Source organism: Aulostomus chinensis, chromosome 19, assembly GCF_037954235.1.
Source record: "Aulostomus chinensis isolate RoL2024-O1b breed Wild chromosome 19, RoL_Achi_v1.0, whole genome shotgun sequence".
Classification (NCBI taxonomy): domain Eukaryota; kingdom Metazoa; phylum Chordata; class Actinopteri; order Syngnathiformes; family Aulostomidae; genus Aulostomus; species Aulostomus chinensis.
In genome coordinates, this window is record NC_141338.1 from 2,780,448 (window position 1) to 2,795,414 (window position 14,967).

General features: G+C 43.9%; 1 protein-coding gene across 4 annotated transcripts in view; it reads right to left on the reverse strand.

The window, feature by feature from the left end:
* The window catches only part of LOC147243660 (tenascin-like), a 59,665-nt gene that overhangs the window by 25,686 nt on the left and 19,012 nt on the right, over nt 1-14,967 (reverse strand). For 3 of the 4 annotated variants that reach the window (XM_086186436.1, XM_086186432.1, XM_086186434.1), the window contains exons 3-4: nt 9,219-9,387; nt 269-805 (exon numbers count right to left, since the gene is read on the reverse strand). In XM_086186436.1, the coding sequence (XP_086042562.1) occupies nt 269-740 (472 nt within the window). In that variant the 5' untranslated portion in view covers nt 741-805; nt 9,219-9,387. The remainder of the gene's footprint in view (nt 1-268; nt 806-9,218; nt 9,388-14,967) is intronic. The other variant, XM_086186435.1, reaches the window with a different exon arrangement.

The window sequence follows — 14,967 nt, forward strand, 5'->3', positions numbered from 1 at the left end:
ATTTAAGTAAATGTATGTCATGTCCGTCTCAGCTAAATAAAGTCCCCTAAAGTTAACTGATGTGGTACTGGTTTCAACGGTCCAACAGAGAAATTTACGCTTCCACAATGAATTCCAAGGAAGTCTCCGACAGATGAATGGAACAGATGTGCACATCGGTGGAGCAGATTCATCGGCTTTTGTTTCATAAAATTAACACTTTCTAATGCAAATTATCAGATAAAAGGATGTTTTTCCTCCTGGCGAATGGTAGACGTATGACACCTACCTGACACCTGTGAATTGCAGCAACCGTTGTCACTACTGCACTGATTTTTCAATGCCGAAACTTCACCTTCAAGCATCTCTATCCGGCTTATGAGCTCTTTCAGGCCCGGCATGCTATCAGCACAACCACACGCCTGCCGAGGTATGTTAATGCGGTGGGTGAAGACTATCTGGTTCTCTCCATCGGTGGTATGCTGAGTGGTGTGATAGCCCGAGGAGGCCGCTGTATCTTTGGGATGGGGCTCTGCGCCCTCTGGACTGTCCAGGTCCACGGAGCACAGAGAGGAGGCAGGAACATTGATGTTATAGACGTGGTTGAAAACTACAGGATGGTCCGCATTGGGCAGGGTGACGTTCTGCTCATTAGGAGATGTCTGTCGCCGATGCCGAAGAATTTTTTTCACAAGCCCAGCGTTTGATAAGCAGAGCAAAGCAGTCAGGAGGAGGCAACTTGAAACGCCTCTTGAACCCATACTCGATGAGGGTGAGGTCAAATAAATCAGTCTGAACCTCTAAAGGCCAATTCTGGCAGATGGAGCTGGAAAAGACAGAAACAGTTAATCAAACAAGAGTTAAACATTTACCAAATGAAATTAAACACAGTAGAATGTTTTGGAGAAAAGCTACGAAGAAAAAAACAACAACATGTAATCAAACCTGACCTGTGTCTTGATCATCTGACCGACTACGATCCCCAAATAAAAATGAGAGATTGAGCTGAATCTTCGCTTGATTTTCCTAAGTTTACTGAAAATTAGTGACTTCTCAGGATTCCAGAAAAGGCTCTCCAGTCAATGACGAGTGGACTACAACCCACAAACACCCACTAACATCTGGGTTTCATCTCGAGTGGGTACAATCGGTTTTCATTCCCGGGTCAAATGACTCAGGGATTTATTGGCTCCAGCTTCAATCATTTGGGATGGGAACATTGCCAACCTTTTCTGGTGAGTCGCTGCGACGCGTGTTGCCTGTGTTGAAGATTGACAGGACTGTGCTTTATTGTGCTCCTGCAATCATGTTAGACGGCTCTGTTTCATAACTGCCCGACACTGAACGTGACCCACCAAAAAACAGGAAACTTGGCAAACTTGCCTCCTACCAATCGTTGAAGGATGCTTTAAGAAAAAAAAAAAAAAAGAGCATATATACAGGATAATACTGAGATAAAAATGGCAATTTTGGATTCCATTGCCCACCTTTTGTTTCAAGTACTTGTGCTGTTTAACCTCGCTAAATGACAATGAATGTTACTCAGTAATTAAGAGATGCAGAAATAAGTGAAATGTCAGAGAGAGACAGAGACAGACAGACACACAGACAGACAGTAGCACGCTACCTGTAACGTAATGAAAGTATGGAACACAGCCTCCCGGTTTCTGTTCTAATCTTGAATATTAACTTAATAAAAAGGAAATTATAATTGCTGATGTCACTTGTTGAAAGGTAAGCAGGACTTAAGACCAAAACTTAAAGGTCTAGTTAACCGATTTGCATGTGTTAAAAGGAAGGTTTTCATCGCCGCTGTTGCAGGATGTGCTTGCTGATGGAGAACTGTTGGGTGGAGGTTCATTGAAGGAGGGAGGTGCTGGACCTGCTCCACTTGTAAAGTGTCATGAGAGAACTTGTGAGTTGATTTGGCGCGAGACAAATAAAATTGACTTGACTTGACCTGACGTGTGTGAATGTCCCACGACTGAGCCCTGAGGCCCCTCACAAGAATGGTCGTCACTATCAGCAACACAGTATTTCCTGTTGGAACAATGAGCGATGCGTCACCGTGCAGCACAATCCTAAATAATTCAAAGCAAAATTATTTACGGTTGCACCGTTGCACAGCTGGTTCTTTCCAAACTAGACCAGAGATGTGATCAACCAAAGTTTTACACTCAGTGACTTTGTCAGGAACAGTTGAAGACTTGTACATGTGATGCATTACAGTGAGACAACAGCGCTAGGTACTGTGCTACTGAGTTGTAATATGTGAATTAGTTCAAGAAATAACCACCACTTCTCTTTTTGCTCAGTTCCTTTCATGCTGGCTTTCTCCCAATATCAATGAAAAAAGTGTTCATTGGAAACCTTTCACACTGTCCTAAATAACTCCAGGCTTCAATTTGTGGAAACAAACTGAATATCAACCAACCATGTGTGTTTCATTAGAAATAAAAATGCTTTCTGAGAATAGAACAAGGCAGGAGAGTCTCTCTCCCACCTACGTATCGCAGGGGTTTTATGCTGTAATCTGCACCACTAAGCTGCTAATTGTTCAAGTACTTTTTATACAAACACACAACCTGGGAAAACGCAAAACAGAAAATGCCAAAGCAACACAAAACCATACACACAGTCCTGACACAACCCAGATCCTATAAGCTTTCCCTAAACACACAATACCAAATAATCCCCATTTGTGCTGGTGTATCAAATGCAATTAACATACTTAACATGTTGTACTTGTTGTACAATATATTGGTGGTAAACATCCTCCAGTATCCGTACAATGAGGTAGATAAAGTGTGAAAACACCTTAAACATCGTAATTGATCCCATACGCAGAACTCCTTAAAGGCCACAAATCGCTCAGATGACCTCATCAGCTGGACACAAAAGAACACTATAATTTGTGGGAGACAAATTAGAGTTAATAACAAGCTTCTTCCCCGGCACAGGAAAGCTTCCCAAGGATCTGAGAGAACATAGACAGCAAAGCTCAGTAGAAGGTTCTGCAGCCATGGGCTGTGCATCAGCCTCCTCCTCACGCTTCCTCACCAGTCATCCCTCCCCACAAAGTGGGTCACAACACACAGGTGATTGTTGGATGTCATACTTAAGGTTGGCAAATACATTTTTGCCTCATTTCTCCAAGTTAGGATTTATATCTGCAGTGCAGCTTTGAGCCGCACGGGGAAAACAGATTGGTTGTCATGTGCACTCCAGATTCTGCAGCCAGCAACAACACATGGAAGCTAAAAAAAAAGAGGGGATGCCGTCTTTATCATTTCCTGACAGTAAATTACAACTACGAGGAAGCCTTTTAACTCCACCTAAACTCTTTCACCTTATTTACCATCTCAATAACATGTAGGGACACATCCATTCATTTTCTACCTCTTCTCCTGTTGAGGGTCATGGGGGGTGGAGCCTATCCCAGCAGCCTTCCCCCCGGACAGGTCACCAGTCCATGGCAGGGCCAACACATATAGACAGACAACCATTGGCTCTCCCAGCCACGCCTACGGTCAATTTAGAGTCTGGATTAACCTGGTCCCTCTTGATGTCTTTGGACTGTGGAGGAAGCTGGAGTACCAGAGAGAACCCAGCAGGAACAGGGAGAACATGCAGACTCACCCAGAAAGACCCCGTGCTGCAGCCGGGGCTCCACCCACAACCTTCTTGCTGGGGGGCCACAGTGCTGACCATAGTACCACCCTGGTTAGGGACACATTGTATTGGATTTTCTGCCGATTCGCCAATATTGCTGCAACTGATTAGGCCGATATTTACCAATGTCAATTTTATCAGTATAAAAACAAGTTTATATGATATTTACATGATGAAGAACATTGTTAAAAAAAGTTTTCCTCCTTTCCCAAAAGCCCATCAATTATATCTTTATCGCATTGTTTCCTCATCCGAGCTGGCAGGTGACAAGCAAAGAGGAAGTGTCTTTTCTTTGCAGAGACAATAAATATTAGACAGATCCGAGTACCTGCCGACACGATGACGAGCAAACAGTCACGAGCATCAAATCAAGTTACATTGTACATTTTCCAAATGGCGGTTTCACCTGTTCACGTTTACACAACTCATGCTGAATTGGCAGTAAAAAAAACTGGGATGTTCATGTCTTCAGTAGTGAATTGGGTCAAAATGGTTTGTCTTGTTTAAAAACTCTCAGTAAGAAAAAAACAAAAGACCCTGGCCAACAGCACGGTGTGTTAGACATTTCATCCTCCACATGAACAGCGAATGCTGAGCAGACAGGATACGTACGCCCTCAGGCTCACACGAACGTTACGGGTTACGTCTCCGCCAATGACGGAAGATGTTGACTTTTTGACAGGTGGCTGCTGACAGGGCTCTTATATGCAAACCAATAAAAAAATGACTTCCAGAAGGGTTATGCATTGCTAGCTATGGAAGACATGTGGTGCACCTGGACGTAACACGTCTGGAAACTATTCATTGAGACAAAAGGCTCAACTATCAGGTAACGAATTTCGATGTTGAACCGAGGCTCGGCTGAGTAATGGTTGCTTCTCATCACTCTGTCTTTTCGCTTGAAATCAAAACAATTCATGGCTCTTTTACATCAATAAAAATTTCCATCCTAATTCATGCCGTCCCTCATCCCAAAAATCGACCAGAAATAAACAAACACAAGGCAACCACGTCAGCGTTTCCATAGCCCAAAGTAGCAACAATAGAAAACAGCTAGTTAAAAAAATGGAGAAAAATAAAACCAGGAAAATCGGCCCCACAAATTCGCATCCCATCCACGTCCACACAAATCTGAGCAATTTATCCAAATAAGAACAAGTGGCCAAAAATCATCAAAAACATCATTTTGCCTCTGAGGGAATTCTCAAATGTAAAATGATACATCATCCAAAAAAACCCATCATCTGTTCATCAATTACTCATCATTTGACGTCTTGAATTCATTGAGGTTTGTTTCTTTGTCCTGCATTAAATAAACCCCATCCTCGCAGTTGCTGCTGGAAGCGAATGAGGACAAAATCTTAACCCCAACAAAGACGTGTCAGCCGGCTTAATCCCAGTCGTCTTTATCAAGGTGGGTGCTCATAATCCACAAACACTTTGATTTTGAGGTTGCGCGTAGTTTTGCTGTAGTTAGTTTTTGGTCCCTGATAGCTTTTAGCTACAACCTTGTTTTGTTTCTGCAGGGACTTCCAGAGATTCAACAAGATGTCACGTAGGTGGAAAAAAACTTCAGCAATTCAAGATATCGAAGGGCGGGCGATTGATAAGCCAAGAATCATGTAACTTCCACCGACATCTCGCTTTGACCTCAGATTGTAGCATTACATTGAATCACCTCTTTGAATGTCTTGTAGACTGACAGCAACCCCGGCGATGATCAACCTTACGAGACTCCTCCAGGATTATATAGTCACCTTGGTTCTGCTGAGTTTCATAGGTAACGAAGATTCTGCTGGGACACGCGAACCCAACTGAGACCACAGTTCTAGTAAACTGGCGATCAGCCTTTGAACACAGCACAAGTCCTAAAAAAACTGACAGTAAATCTGGTTTTATGCAGATGATCCTTTGATTTATCCTCTATTGTCTCCTCCTTGTTGTTTACTTACCGCCGCCAAGGAACCAATGAGGTCACCGGTGTTGGTTTGTCTGTCTGCTTTTCAGCAGGATAACTCAGAAAATCAAGGATGGATTTGGATGTCATGATGTGGAGGAATTTGTTTTTGGAATCGATCTGGATCTGATGACATCATAACACCTTGGCAGAGTCGTTATACATAGTTGTTATACTCAAATGACTTGGAGCCTGGTGTGTCACATAAATTAAGCTGATAGGTGCAACAAATATTTTCCCAAGGTGCCTTTAAACTGTCCGTCGGCAGTGGAGGCGTGAAGGTAGCCCCCTCTCATCAGTCCTCCTTTTCCTTTGTTGTCCTGAACTTTCACCTGACCTCTGACCTGAACTTTCTTCCTTCAAATGTCCCACGCCATCTTTTTTTTGCACCCCTTTGTGAACTATGTTCAGGCAGATATTAAACTGAGCTTGAGTTTCACAAGTTCTCGCACATCTGGTAAGTGGTAGGATCAAGGTAGCTCATGGCTGATGCTGTAAATCTGGAAACTCCGTCCTGCAATGTGTTTCCTCTTCTTCTAGAGATCTTTACAACACAGTCAGGCTGATCATTTGCAGAAGTACCAAAGGAATGGATCCTCAGCGCAGCTCTGGCTGCAGCATCTCTGCTGAAGATGGTGGCGTTTGATTGTTAAATGTGGTTCAAAGTAGCCAACATATGTCAGCTAAACAGCCCTGATGGGATCTTTATGCCTACGTGATTCGATATTACACGGCTGAGATGAAACATTAATCACAGGAGACGTAGGTTCAACCACGGATGAGGTTGGAGAAAAATTTGAAATAAATATAACCTGTTCACTAAGCTATAATCCAGAATAGCTGTAGTTTTAGTACTCTTCCCCCATACTGGCAGCAAGACGGGAACTTTCCCGCGTGGAAAAGTGAAACTGGGAATGTTGGCCTGAGGGGGAAGACATCTGTTTTGCCTAGTCAAAGAAAAAAATGGCACTGAGGTACTTGCTGTGTCCAGACCGTTACCTCTACTTTTTATAGAACTGAGGAGCAACTACATGCATTTGTGGCGGTTAATTTATTTTCTGATCCTCCCAATCTATGTGCAATGAGCCACTGCAGAGAGCTGCCTTCATTTCACACTCTGATTTGAACCCTGTTAATGAAAACGATGCAGCAAGTCTGGAGGTACGTCGTTAGGAAAACATTTGTGGCTGACAGCAATGTGACGGGATTCTGGTCGAGGGTGAATATTAATCTAATACATCTGTTTGTTCGTCTGTGATATTAGCGTTTCTTATTTTCCATGAGTGGCAAACTACAGGTCTGACTCGCACAGCATCTGGAACAGCTGGGAAACATCTCAAGAACGTTAACTGGAGAAGTTACTGAATCTGCTACAACAACAACAAGAATCTCAACACCTCCAACAGATTTCAGATTTCCTCACCTGCCGCAGGGCAAATATAACAAACAGTAATTTAAATAATGAAGCAGAAATGTAAGGTGTCACCACCTGTAAAAAAGTGAGAGTATGGGGTTTCTCCACTGTCTAGAAGAGAATGGTTACAGTTTAATGGATAAGTAATAGATTTTTTAAAGCTGAAACAATCAAAACAATGCACGATTGTCAATAATCTATCTTATTTAGTCATTATCTTAGTTATATTTCAACCATACGAGCCAAATAATTTGCAAGTTTCCAGATCTTTAAAGGAACACAACTGGCTTACCACTGGTTAGCTTAGCACAGTGAATGGTAGTGGATGGGAAGTGTTAGCATACCACTGTCAAAAGTCATCAAATGTATGTTTCTTCCAAATGGTCTCCTCCTTCATTAATATAACGAGAGTTACGCACTGTAAAAAAATAAATAAAAAAATAAAGGGGGCGAGACTTTTATAATCAGACATGTTTTTGGAACTACTTTCCCGCCCAGGTGCAGTGATTTGGTGCAGCACCTCAAAACACTCCATTCTAACTTCAGCCAAGGAAATCAAATATTTTTTGAAGGCTTCTGCTCCTTCTGGACAATCAAGATCCTAATCCTTGAAGTCTATGCTAGCACTTCCCACCCACTACCATTCATTGTGCTATGCTAACCAGTGTGGGTCTCAGCTCCCAAATGCAGACCAGAGGAGAAAAGATAATCTATCCAAGCTCTGGGGACGATGGCATGTTCCTTTAAACATGATGATATGCTGCTTTCTTTTTGTCACATGTGATCGGTATCAATTTGTTACTGTTGGTTGGACAAATAAATCTGGATTACAACAATACATTACATGAATCTACTGAGAAAATCATGATTCCAATACTTAAAATGATTGTAAACTGCCGCGTCAGCGTTTTGTAGTCTGCTGGCATTTGCTATCTCAGGCTGTGCAGGAAAACAGAACATTTTCCATGACAGCAGCAGGATTTAATTTGCTGTAAACTTTCTGTCTGCGCACAGAGGCCCTCAAAACCAACACACCTGATTCTAGACACCCTGGCAGATTTACAGCCTACAACCATGACACGGTCACCGAGGTGACACAGAGCCCACAGGGTTATGCAATCCCATAATTAGATACATGCATGTATGGACACAAATCAGCTCAGCCTTAGATATTCTCTGATTTAAGAGGGAGAAACACAAGTTATTCATTAAATAAATCCTTTCTCAGTGTCCTCACTGCCCGTCCACAGGCAACTCATCCTCCAATTCAGGAGCTCAACTGGAAGCTGGACATTTTACACGAAACGCAGGAGCGTGTGATGTTGAGTTATGATCAACCCCGGGCTCTTTGTATGGGGGTCATGCGGAGGGAAAGTGTGGGACGAGCCCTGAGGGAGCTCCAGCTACCAAACCAGCTGCGTCTGACAGAGGCTTGGTCACCTTCCTCTCATCTCAGGACACCTCCCAGAGAAAACATCCATCCCAAATAGTTGCGGAGGGAACATGATGCGCATTCAGATGCAAGATGCCGTGTGAAGAAAGAGGGATAAAACAAGAAGCTCAAGTGATTCTGATCTTCAGCTGAAATTCATTCCCGCTGACTGGAACTGGTGACTCAAATCCACCACACTAGAGAGGTTTAAACCACCATAAGCCAGACTTACACTTCAATTAAGATGCTGGAGACCTAAATGGATGAAGTGGGTTTTTTTTGGGGGGGGGGGGGTTTGCCTCCTTGCTCCCACCGGCCATGTCTGGAACGTTACCCACTTTTTGCCTCACTTAACCTCCATGATGGAAAAAAGATTCACAATGAAAACTGAACTGCCCGAGTTCACGCCATGAATCACCAGGCTGCAGAATATGAAAGCACGCATGCTGACCCACATGCACACTCTCTGAAGAACTGATCTGAAACCTGGCAGCGCGTCCTGCAAGAACCGACTACTGGAGGGTGATAAAAGCGAGATGCAGAGTGAGGGAACACGTGGAAGAGTCACAGCGCCATCACCTCTGATTCCAACCTGCCCTCCGGGAAGAAGTTCCAGCACACACACACACAAGGTTGAAACTGTACCGACTGAAATGTCCTAAAAACTGCTAGTTATAATATTTGATTTCCAAAGAGACCTGAACTCATGAAGCATGTTTGCGTCCTCGTTTCTGGTGAGAAAATATGTAAAAGCAGCCTCTTACCTGAACTACTTTTTTTCAAAAGCCCCTGCGAGTAAAACAGTCGCTCCGCCCCGTCTTCACACATTCACTGAAGCCAAGAGCATGATGCTTTGTCACTGCAGCCTCTTCAGCAAGGTGGCAGCCAGCTCTTTATCCTTCCTCCGCCTGGGATTGAGCTCTTTAACACTGGCTGAAAGAGAGTGAAAAGCGGTAAAGGAGAGAAAGATAGACAGAAAGAGAGAGAGAGTGTTGGAGTAAATGTCTTTTAAAGTGTGAGGAGTGTTTAGGTCAGAACCCCATTGCTTAAACTCCAACCCTTAAATAGCCGTCATTCTCCCTCCCTCCACAGCCTTTCTTCCCTCCCTCTTCTGTAACTAATGGATGCAGAGCAGGGCTGCTGCCTCTAAATGAGACGCCAGCGTTACTGGGAGTCATGACAGCGAGAGCAGAGCTTGTGGTTGAGAGGGAAAATTAGAGGGGAAATGCAGGAATGAGAGGAAAGTGATGTCAGGACGTGGACAGCAGCAGACACCAAATTCACTTAATAATGATTTTCTCCAGCATCATTAAGATGTTTAACGTTTATGTGCTCAAATTTGATGACATATTTAAGCAAACCCTTTCTCCATCATCCGTGGGAAACACCAGCTACTTCCAAGCTTCAGCCTATGAGCTCCTCTCACAGTGTGAGTCTTCCCTCGGCTCTGGCTCAGTGATCGATATTTGCAGCAGCAGAAAGAAACCACAATTTATTTTCAGTTCACTCTTGAGGGAATAAATCTGTGGTCGCATTCCTCGATTGAATGGTCAAAGTCCAATAAAGTGATAAACGAGTAAGAAAGTCGTGAGGAGGAGTGGATATACAGTGAAGCCAGGCTCCAGTTCCTGAAGGAAAATGTTTCCTTGCTCAAACAGTTATTTCTAGCTCGGATATGGTTACACTTTCATACATTCAGCAGATGGGATGAGCGGCCAGCAGACACATTCTTACATGCAGCCATCTTGGATTAAAATGAAAGTAAACTGCAATATGTGGTATCGGTTGCAGTCAATCCCATATCTGAATGTTAAACGGCGAGACCACTTCAAGACCAGCTGGGGAAACAGGCAACTCGCCACCATACGGAGCCAGATTCCACATAGTTAATCTTAATATGATTAGATGAGGATTAGACTTTAATCTTTAAGGGGAATCTAAGACCAGTTGGGGTACTCAATACATGTTGGTTTATTGTTTGTTGTGAGGACAAAGTCCAACCTCAAGGAGTGGGAGTTACACAAGATTCAGATTAGGCTACCCATTTTTAATTTTTTTTTAAATTTTCCTTACCGATTCATATTTGTCCATGACTGATAAAATGATTATTTTTTTCTATAAAGGCAAAAAAAAAAGTAGTAGTTGGACATAAATGCCCATCTTTATCATGCATATTTAAACGTTTTTAAATTGCTGTTTACTACATGCAGGCACAACTGAAGAGAATGATGGAACTAAGAGCACGTTTCCACTGGCTTGCCTCAGCTCCGGTCGGGTGGCGGCGGCTCAGTACGGTGCGTTCCCACTAGCACTGGGTACCACGTCAGCGTGGGTGGACTCACCATTCAAGAGTTCCCCAGTGAAATCTGTGTGCGACACAACAACAACAATGGAAGACATGGAGGCAGCGTGATGCCTGTCGCTCGGTCCGTGGTTTTTGCTCAAACTAAAGTGAGGGAGGACAGACAGGCAAGGTTTCAAGCGACGAATCAGAACAACCAAGAAAAGACTAAAAGACTTTACCAAGCCATGACGAGCCGCCGAGACTAAGAGGATACGAAGTAGACAACGTAAGCAGGTAAGTTACCCAATTAGTGCCCCGCTATGGGTTTGTCACATTTTAGTCCCTGCTTGGCTTGCTTGGAACCCCAGCCGAGCAGGGATTAAATGACCATAAAACCCTATTGGGGCCGGTGGAAACGGGGCCAAACCGACCCGGCCCAAGCCGAAGGGAGCCCTAAATGCGTGGAACGTGCCCTAAATGTTTAGCGATCCAGGAATGAGTGTGAATACCAAAAAGATGTCAAATACTCTGAATAATTGAGCAGCAATGCTAAACTCAGCTGTGTAGCAGGTTTCTGATTTAGAGGGAGCCTGATGGACCAGGACTGGGTAGAATTTTTGGGCTTGGGTTTGGTACACCACGTAGAACTAATCCACACGTACAGAGGAGGACGAAGTGGAAGAGAGAACTAAAGAGCGTCTGGAGATGGAACACCAGCTGTTCGGACCCAGGACAACACATCAATCATCTGACTCAGCCTGGTTTCTTCTTCTTACCCTCGCCTGGATGACACTAATCTAAATCAGCCTTCGTTTTTATCCTAATAACACACCTGTAAAGGTTTGTGACGGTGTGTGTGCGTGTGTGCGTGTTGTCACGCCACAGACAGATGTCTGCCTGCACACTATAGCAGTTCCTGCTTCAGCGGAACCACCTGAGCAGAACCACCTTACAAGTTTTGCTATGTTTTCTAACATGTAACACCAGTTTCTCTAATAACGATAAATTACTCATTCTAAGATATCAGTGTGTCTGAGTGCAACAATCGTTTTTTTTCCCTTTATGCCAGAGTTTGAGAGGGGTTCATTCATCACTGTAGTTGTAGCTTCTGTCTCATTCAAAAAGCCGATTACATCAGTTCTCACTCTTCATCGGTTATTGACTCACTTGCCAGGCTATACATGCACCCATCGTAGCGGGCACATATGCACCTCTCATAACGAGTGCGCATGCACCCATCGCAGTCGGCCTGCAGCAGAGGACACAGCAACCAACAGCTAAAGGGCCTGAGCAGTTTAAAAATAGAACAGGAACGTCCGTTTCATGTCACTACGTTTGACACACACACAAAAAAATTGTTTCGTTTCAATTTCATTCCAACACAGCCTCACTTTGTCCAACTGCTTAAAATCTGACAGAAGTAAATGTTGTTTTGAGCTGCGTGCAAAAGTTTCACCTGTTAACGCACCGCGATGCCGCGGTATTGCACACATGTTCCAGACCATCATGTTATGATCAGAGCTGAGCTGAAGTAGCGTGATGGTTGGTGCCTGCACAGTTGGGACTACATAAGAGAACATGTGAAACACATGTGGCCTGACTTTTATTACCGGGTTTCACAGAGTGACCTATTTACTTTGCCACATTCTCGCGTTCATCGGTGGCTCTGTCAGTCCAGATCCCTGGGGTCTTCTGAGTCTCACCACGAGTGTTGAGTTGATGAAGGGTGACAGTTTTTAGAAGTGTGGCCTCCAGCCCAGGGAGGGACCCACATCAGCGTGTACGTGAGCTACATTTCAGACATGCATGTACTGCACTTCCTGTTATACATTACAAGGTCATGATGTACAGACAGTGTTTTGCGTTGTGTGGCCTCGTTCACGCGACTTCGCCGTCCTGCAATGACACCAGACAACGCTACTTAATCTGTTGTCCCATCGAATCAGTCAGGATTTATTGCTTCGGTCGTCTAGTTTGACTGTCTGATTTTACATTTGTTCACAATATAGCGAGGGGTCTTAATGTTGATTATCCTGCTGATTGTTTTCTCAGCGAATCAATTAATCATTTGTGGCATAAAATATGTGAGAAAAAGTGTCATTATTGAAAGCATGTCAGCGTCACACTCCAGCCCTGAAGACACTCGCTTCACTCCATGTGGTTGTTCGTTGGTTTGAGGTATATTTTCTCCCACGTGTAGAACGATGCCCCTAGTTGACCGTTAGCTGTGTGTTGTAGAGTAACATTTTGAACAGGACACAGGTAACACGAGGCAACGCAACAGTTAGCTCGAGTCACCACTAGCTCCAAGACATCACCACGGCGGGTTAGGTCCTTAAAGGGCCAGCCATGTATACTGAGCATGAAGCTACTTAGGACCTTGCACGTCATTCTGCTAAAAAACAAACAAGCTAGCAACAACCCTTCTGGTTAGTCCCAAGTTTCGAGTAGCACTGATCACAACCAGCTAGCGCGATCAGTTGAACCCACTCACACTTCTCTTCTAGCTGTTGTTAGCCATCAGTCCCGTTAGTTTCATGCTAAATGTTCATGGCCGGCTCTTTCTGCATTCTGGAGTCTTAAAGAAGTGATGCGGAAGGCAAAAAAGGTCTTTGTGAGTTCAAGACAACTATTTCTGAGAACTTGAAAAGCAAAATACCCCTTTTGATACAAAGTATCACTTTCTGGCGTGAAGTCTTGGCCAACTGATCCACCAAATCTTCAACAAATAACATAGAAAGTCAATACATTTATTCAACTACATAGAATAAAGTCTGGGATGCATCTGCAATCAGCTGAAGGTCAAGAATAGTGATTAAAAAAAACATGTCAAACACTCAGACACATTCAAGAGTTAAAATCTGCGGAGCAGATGCTCTGTGACGAGACTCAGACCTTCCTCGAGACAACACAGGTGGTCCTGCGCTGAGACGATGGTCCTGTAGGTCCACATGAACATGAGCGTTCCCTAAACCTCTCTAAGCTCTTGGTCACAGCCAGATTTAAGATCACGACACACATTCAACACAGAAATGAGCAAAAAAAAACAAACCGAGCCCCCCGAGATGCTCACCAACTGTTTAGTTTTGTGGGTTGAACGCAGCTCAGAAATCAAAGGAAGTCAGTCATGAATTCTTTAGAGAAAAGAGAGAAAATTGCGCATTTTATCATGTGTAAAGAAACAATGACGTTCTGTCTATTTTCTGCGCTGAAAAACATTTTATCCCTGATACCTCCCCTTCAGAACGTGCCTTTCTAAGCGTCTAGTGGCAGTGTCACGGCGTTCTCCCCCAGAAATTATAGCTGATTCATCCAATGCGCCGAGGTCGGGCCCACATGCTTCCTGGTCCAGTTCTCTTTAATCTCAACAAGAAGAAAACTGGCGAGAAAATCAAAGCGTCTCTCATCTGACCTTTAGACGGGCTTGTAATTACGGCGCTCCATGGGTCACGCTTAGTCACGGCTTAACAGTTCACCTAACCTGACGTCGGTAGGTGTAGTCTAAACACGGTTGAAACACAAAAATGACCTCACTGTTCTGCCTTTTCTTTTTTTTTTTGCGGTGCACATGCCTGCAGTCACACATTTGTTTCTTTGCATCTGCAGAATATTGCATTTTGATGAAAGAAAAGTGATTATGCTGTACATAACATTTCTCCTATGTGCCCACAAAGTATTGCCTGCACAGACAGTTTGGATTTAAAAGGAGGCCAATGATGGTTTTCCATATTTTCTCCCACATGTCTAATATTTCAGCGTTGGATGTTTATATTAAATGCGGCCAAATAAGTTGCAGCTAATGAGGTAAACACGTGTAAGACTGATCCCCGTGTGCCGCACTCACATGACACTCTGTTACCAACACTTTTCCCCACTTTCCTGTTGTATCGCAGATGTCTTTATATGGTCATCTGCCCCGGGCATAACACGCCCACCAGGTGTGACACGCTGGATGCCGGCCAATCACAAGTGTGCTTTAAGGGACGGGGGATTAACGTTGGGGAATATTCAGTTTCAGGGAGAAAGATGAACTGAATAAAGGGACGGTGGGAGGAATTTTGTTTTAAATCACACAAAAGCTTCACTTGTGGGCTCCTGAATAAAAATATAGAGCTGGAAATGATAACGGCTGCCCTTTAATCACACCAGCAGAGGAGATTCTGTTGTGAAACCACAGTCATTGAGTTTTCTGTTTAGACGTGCGCCTTGTTGACCTTGGTTGGTCACAC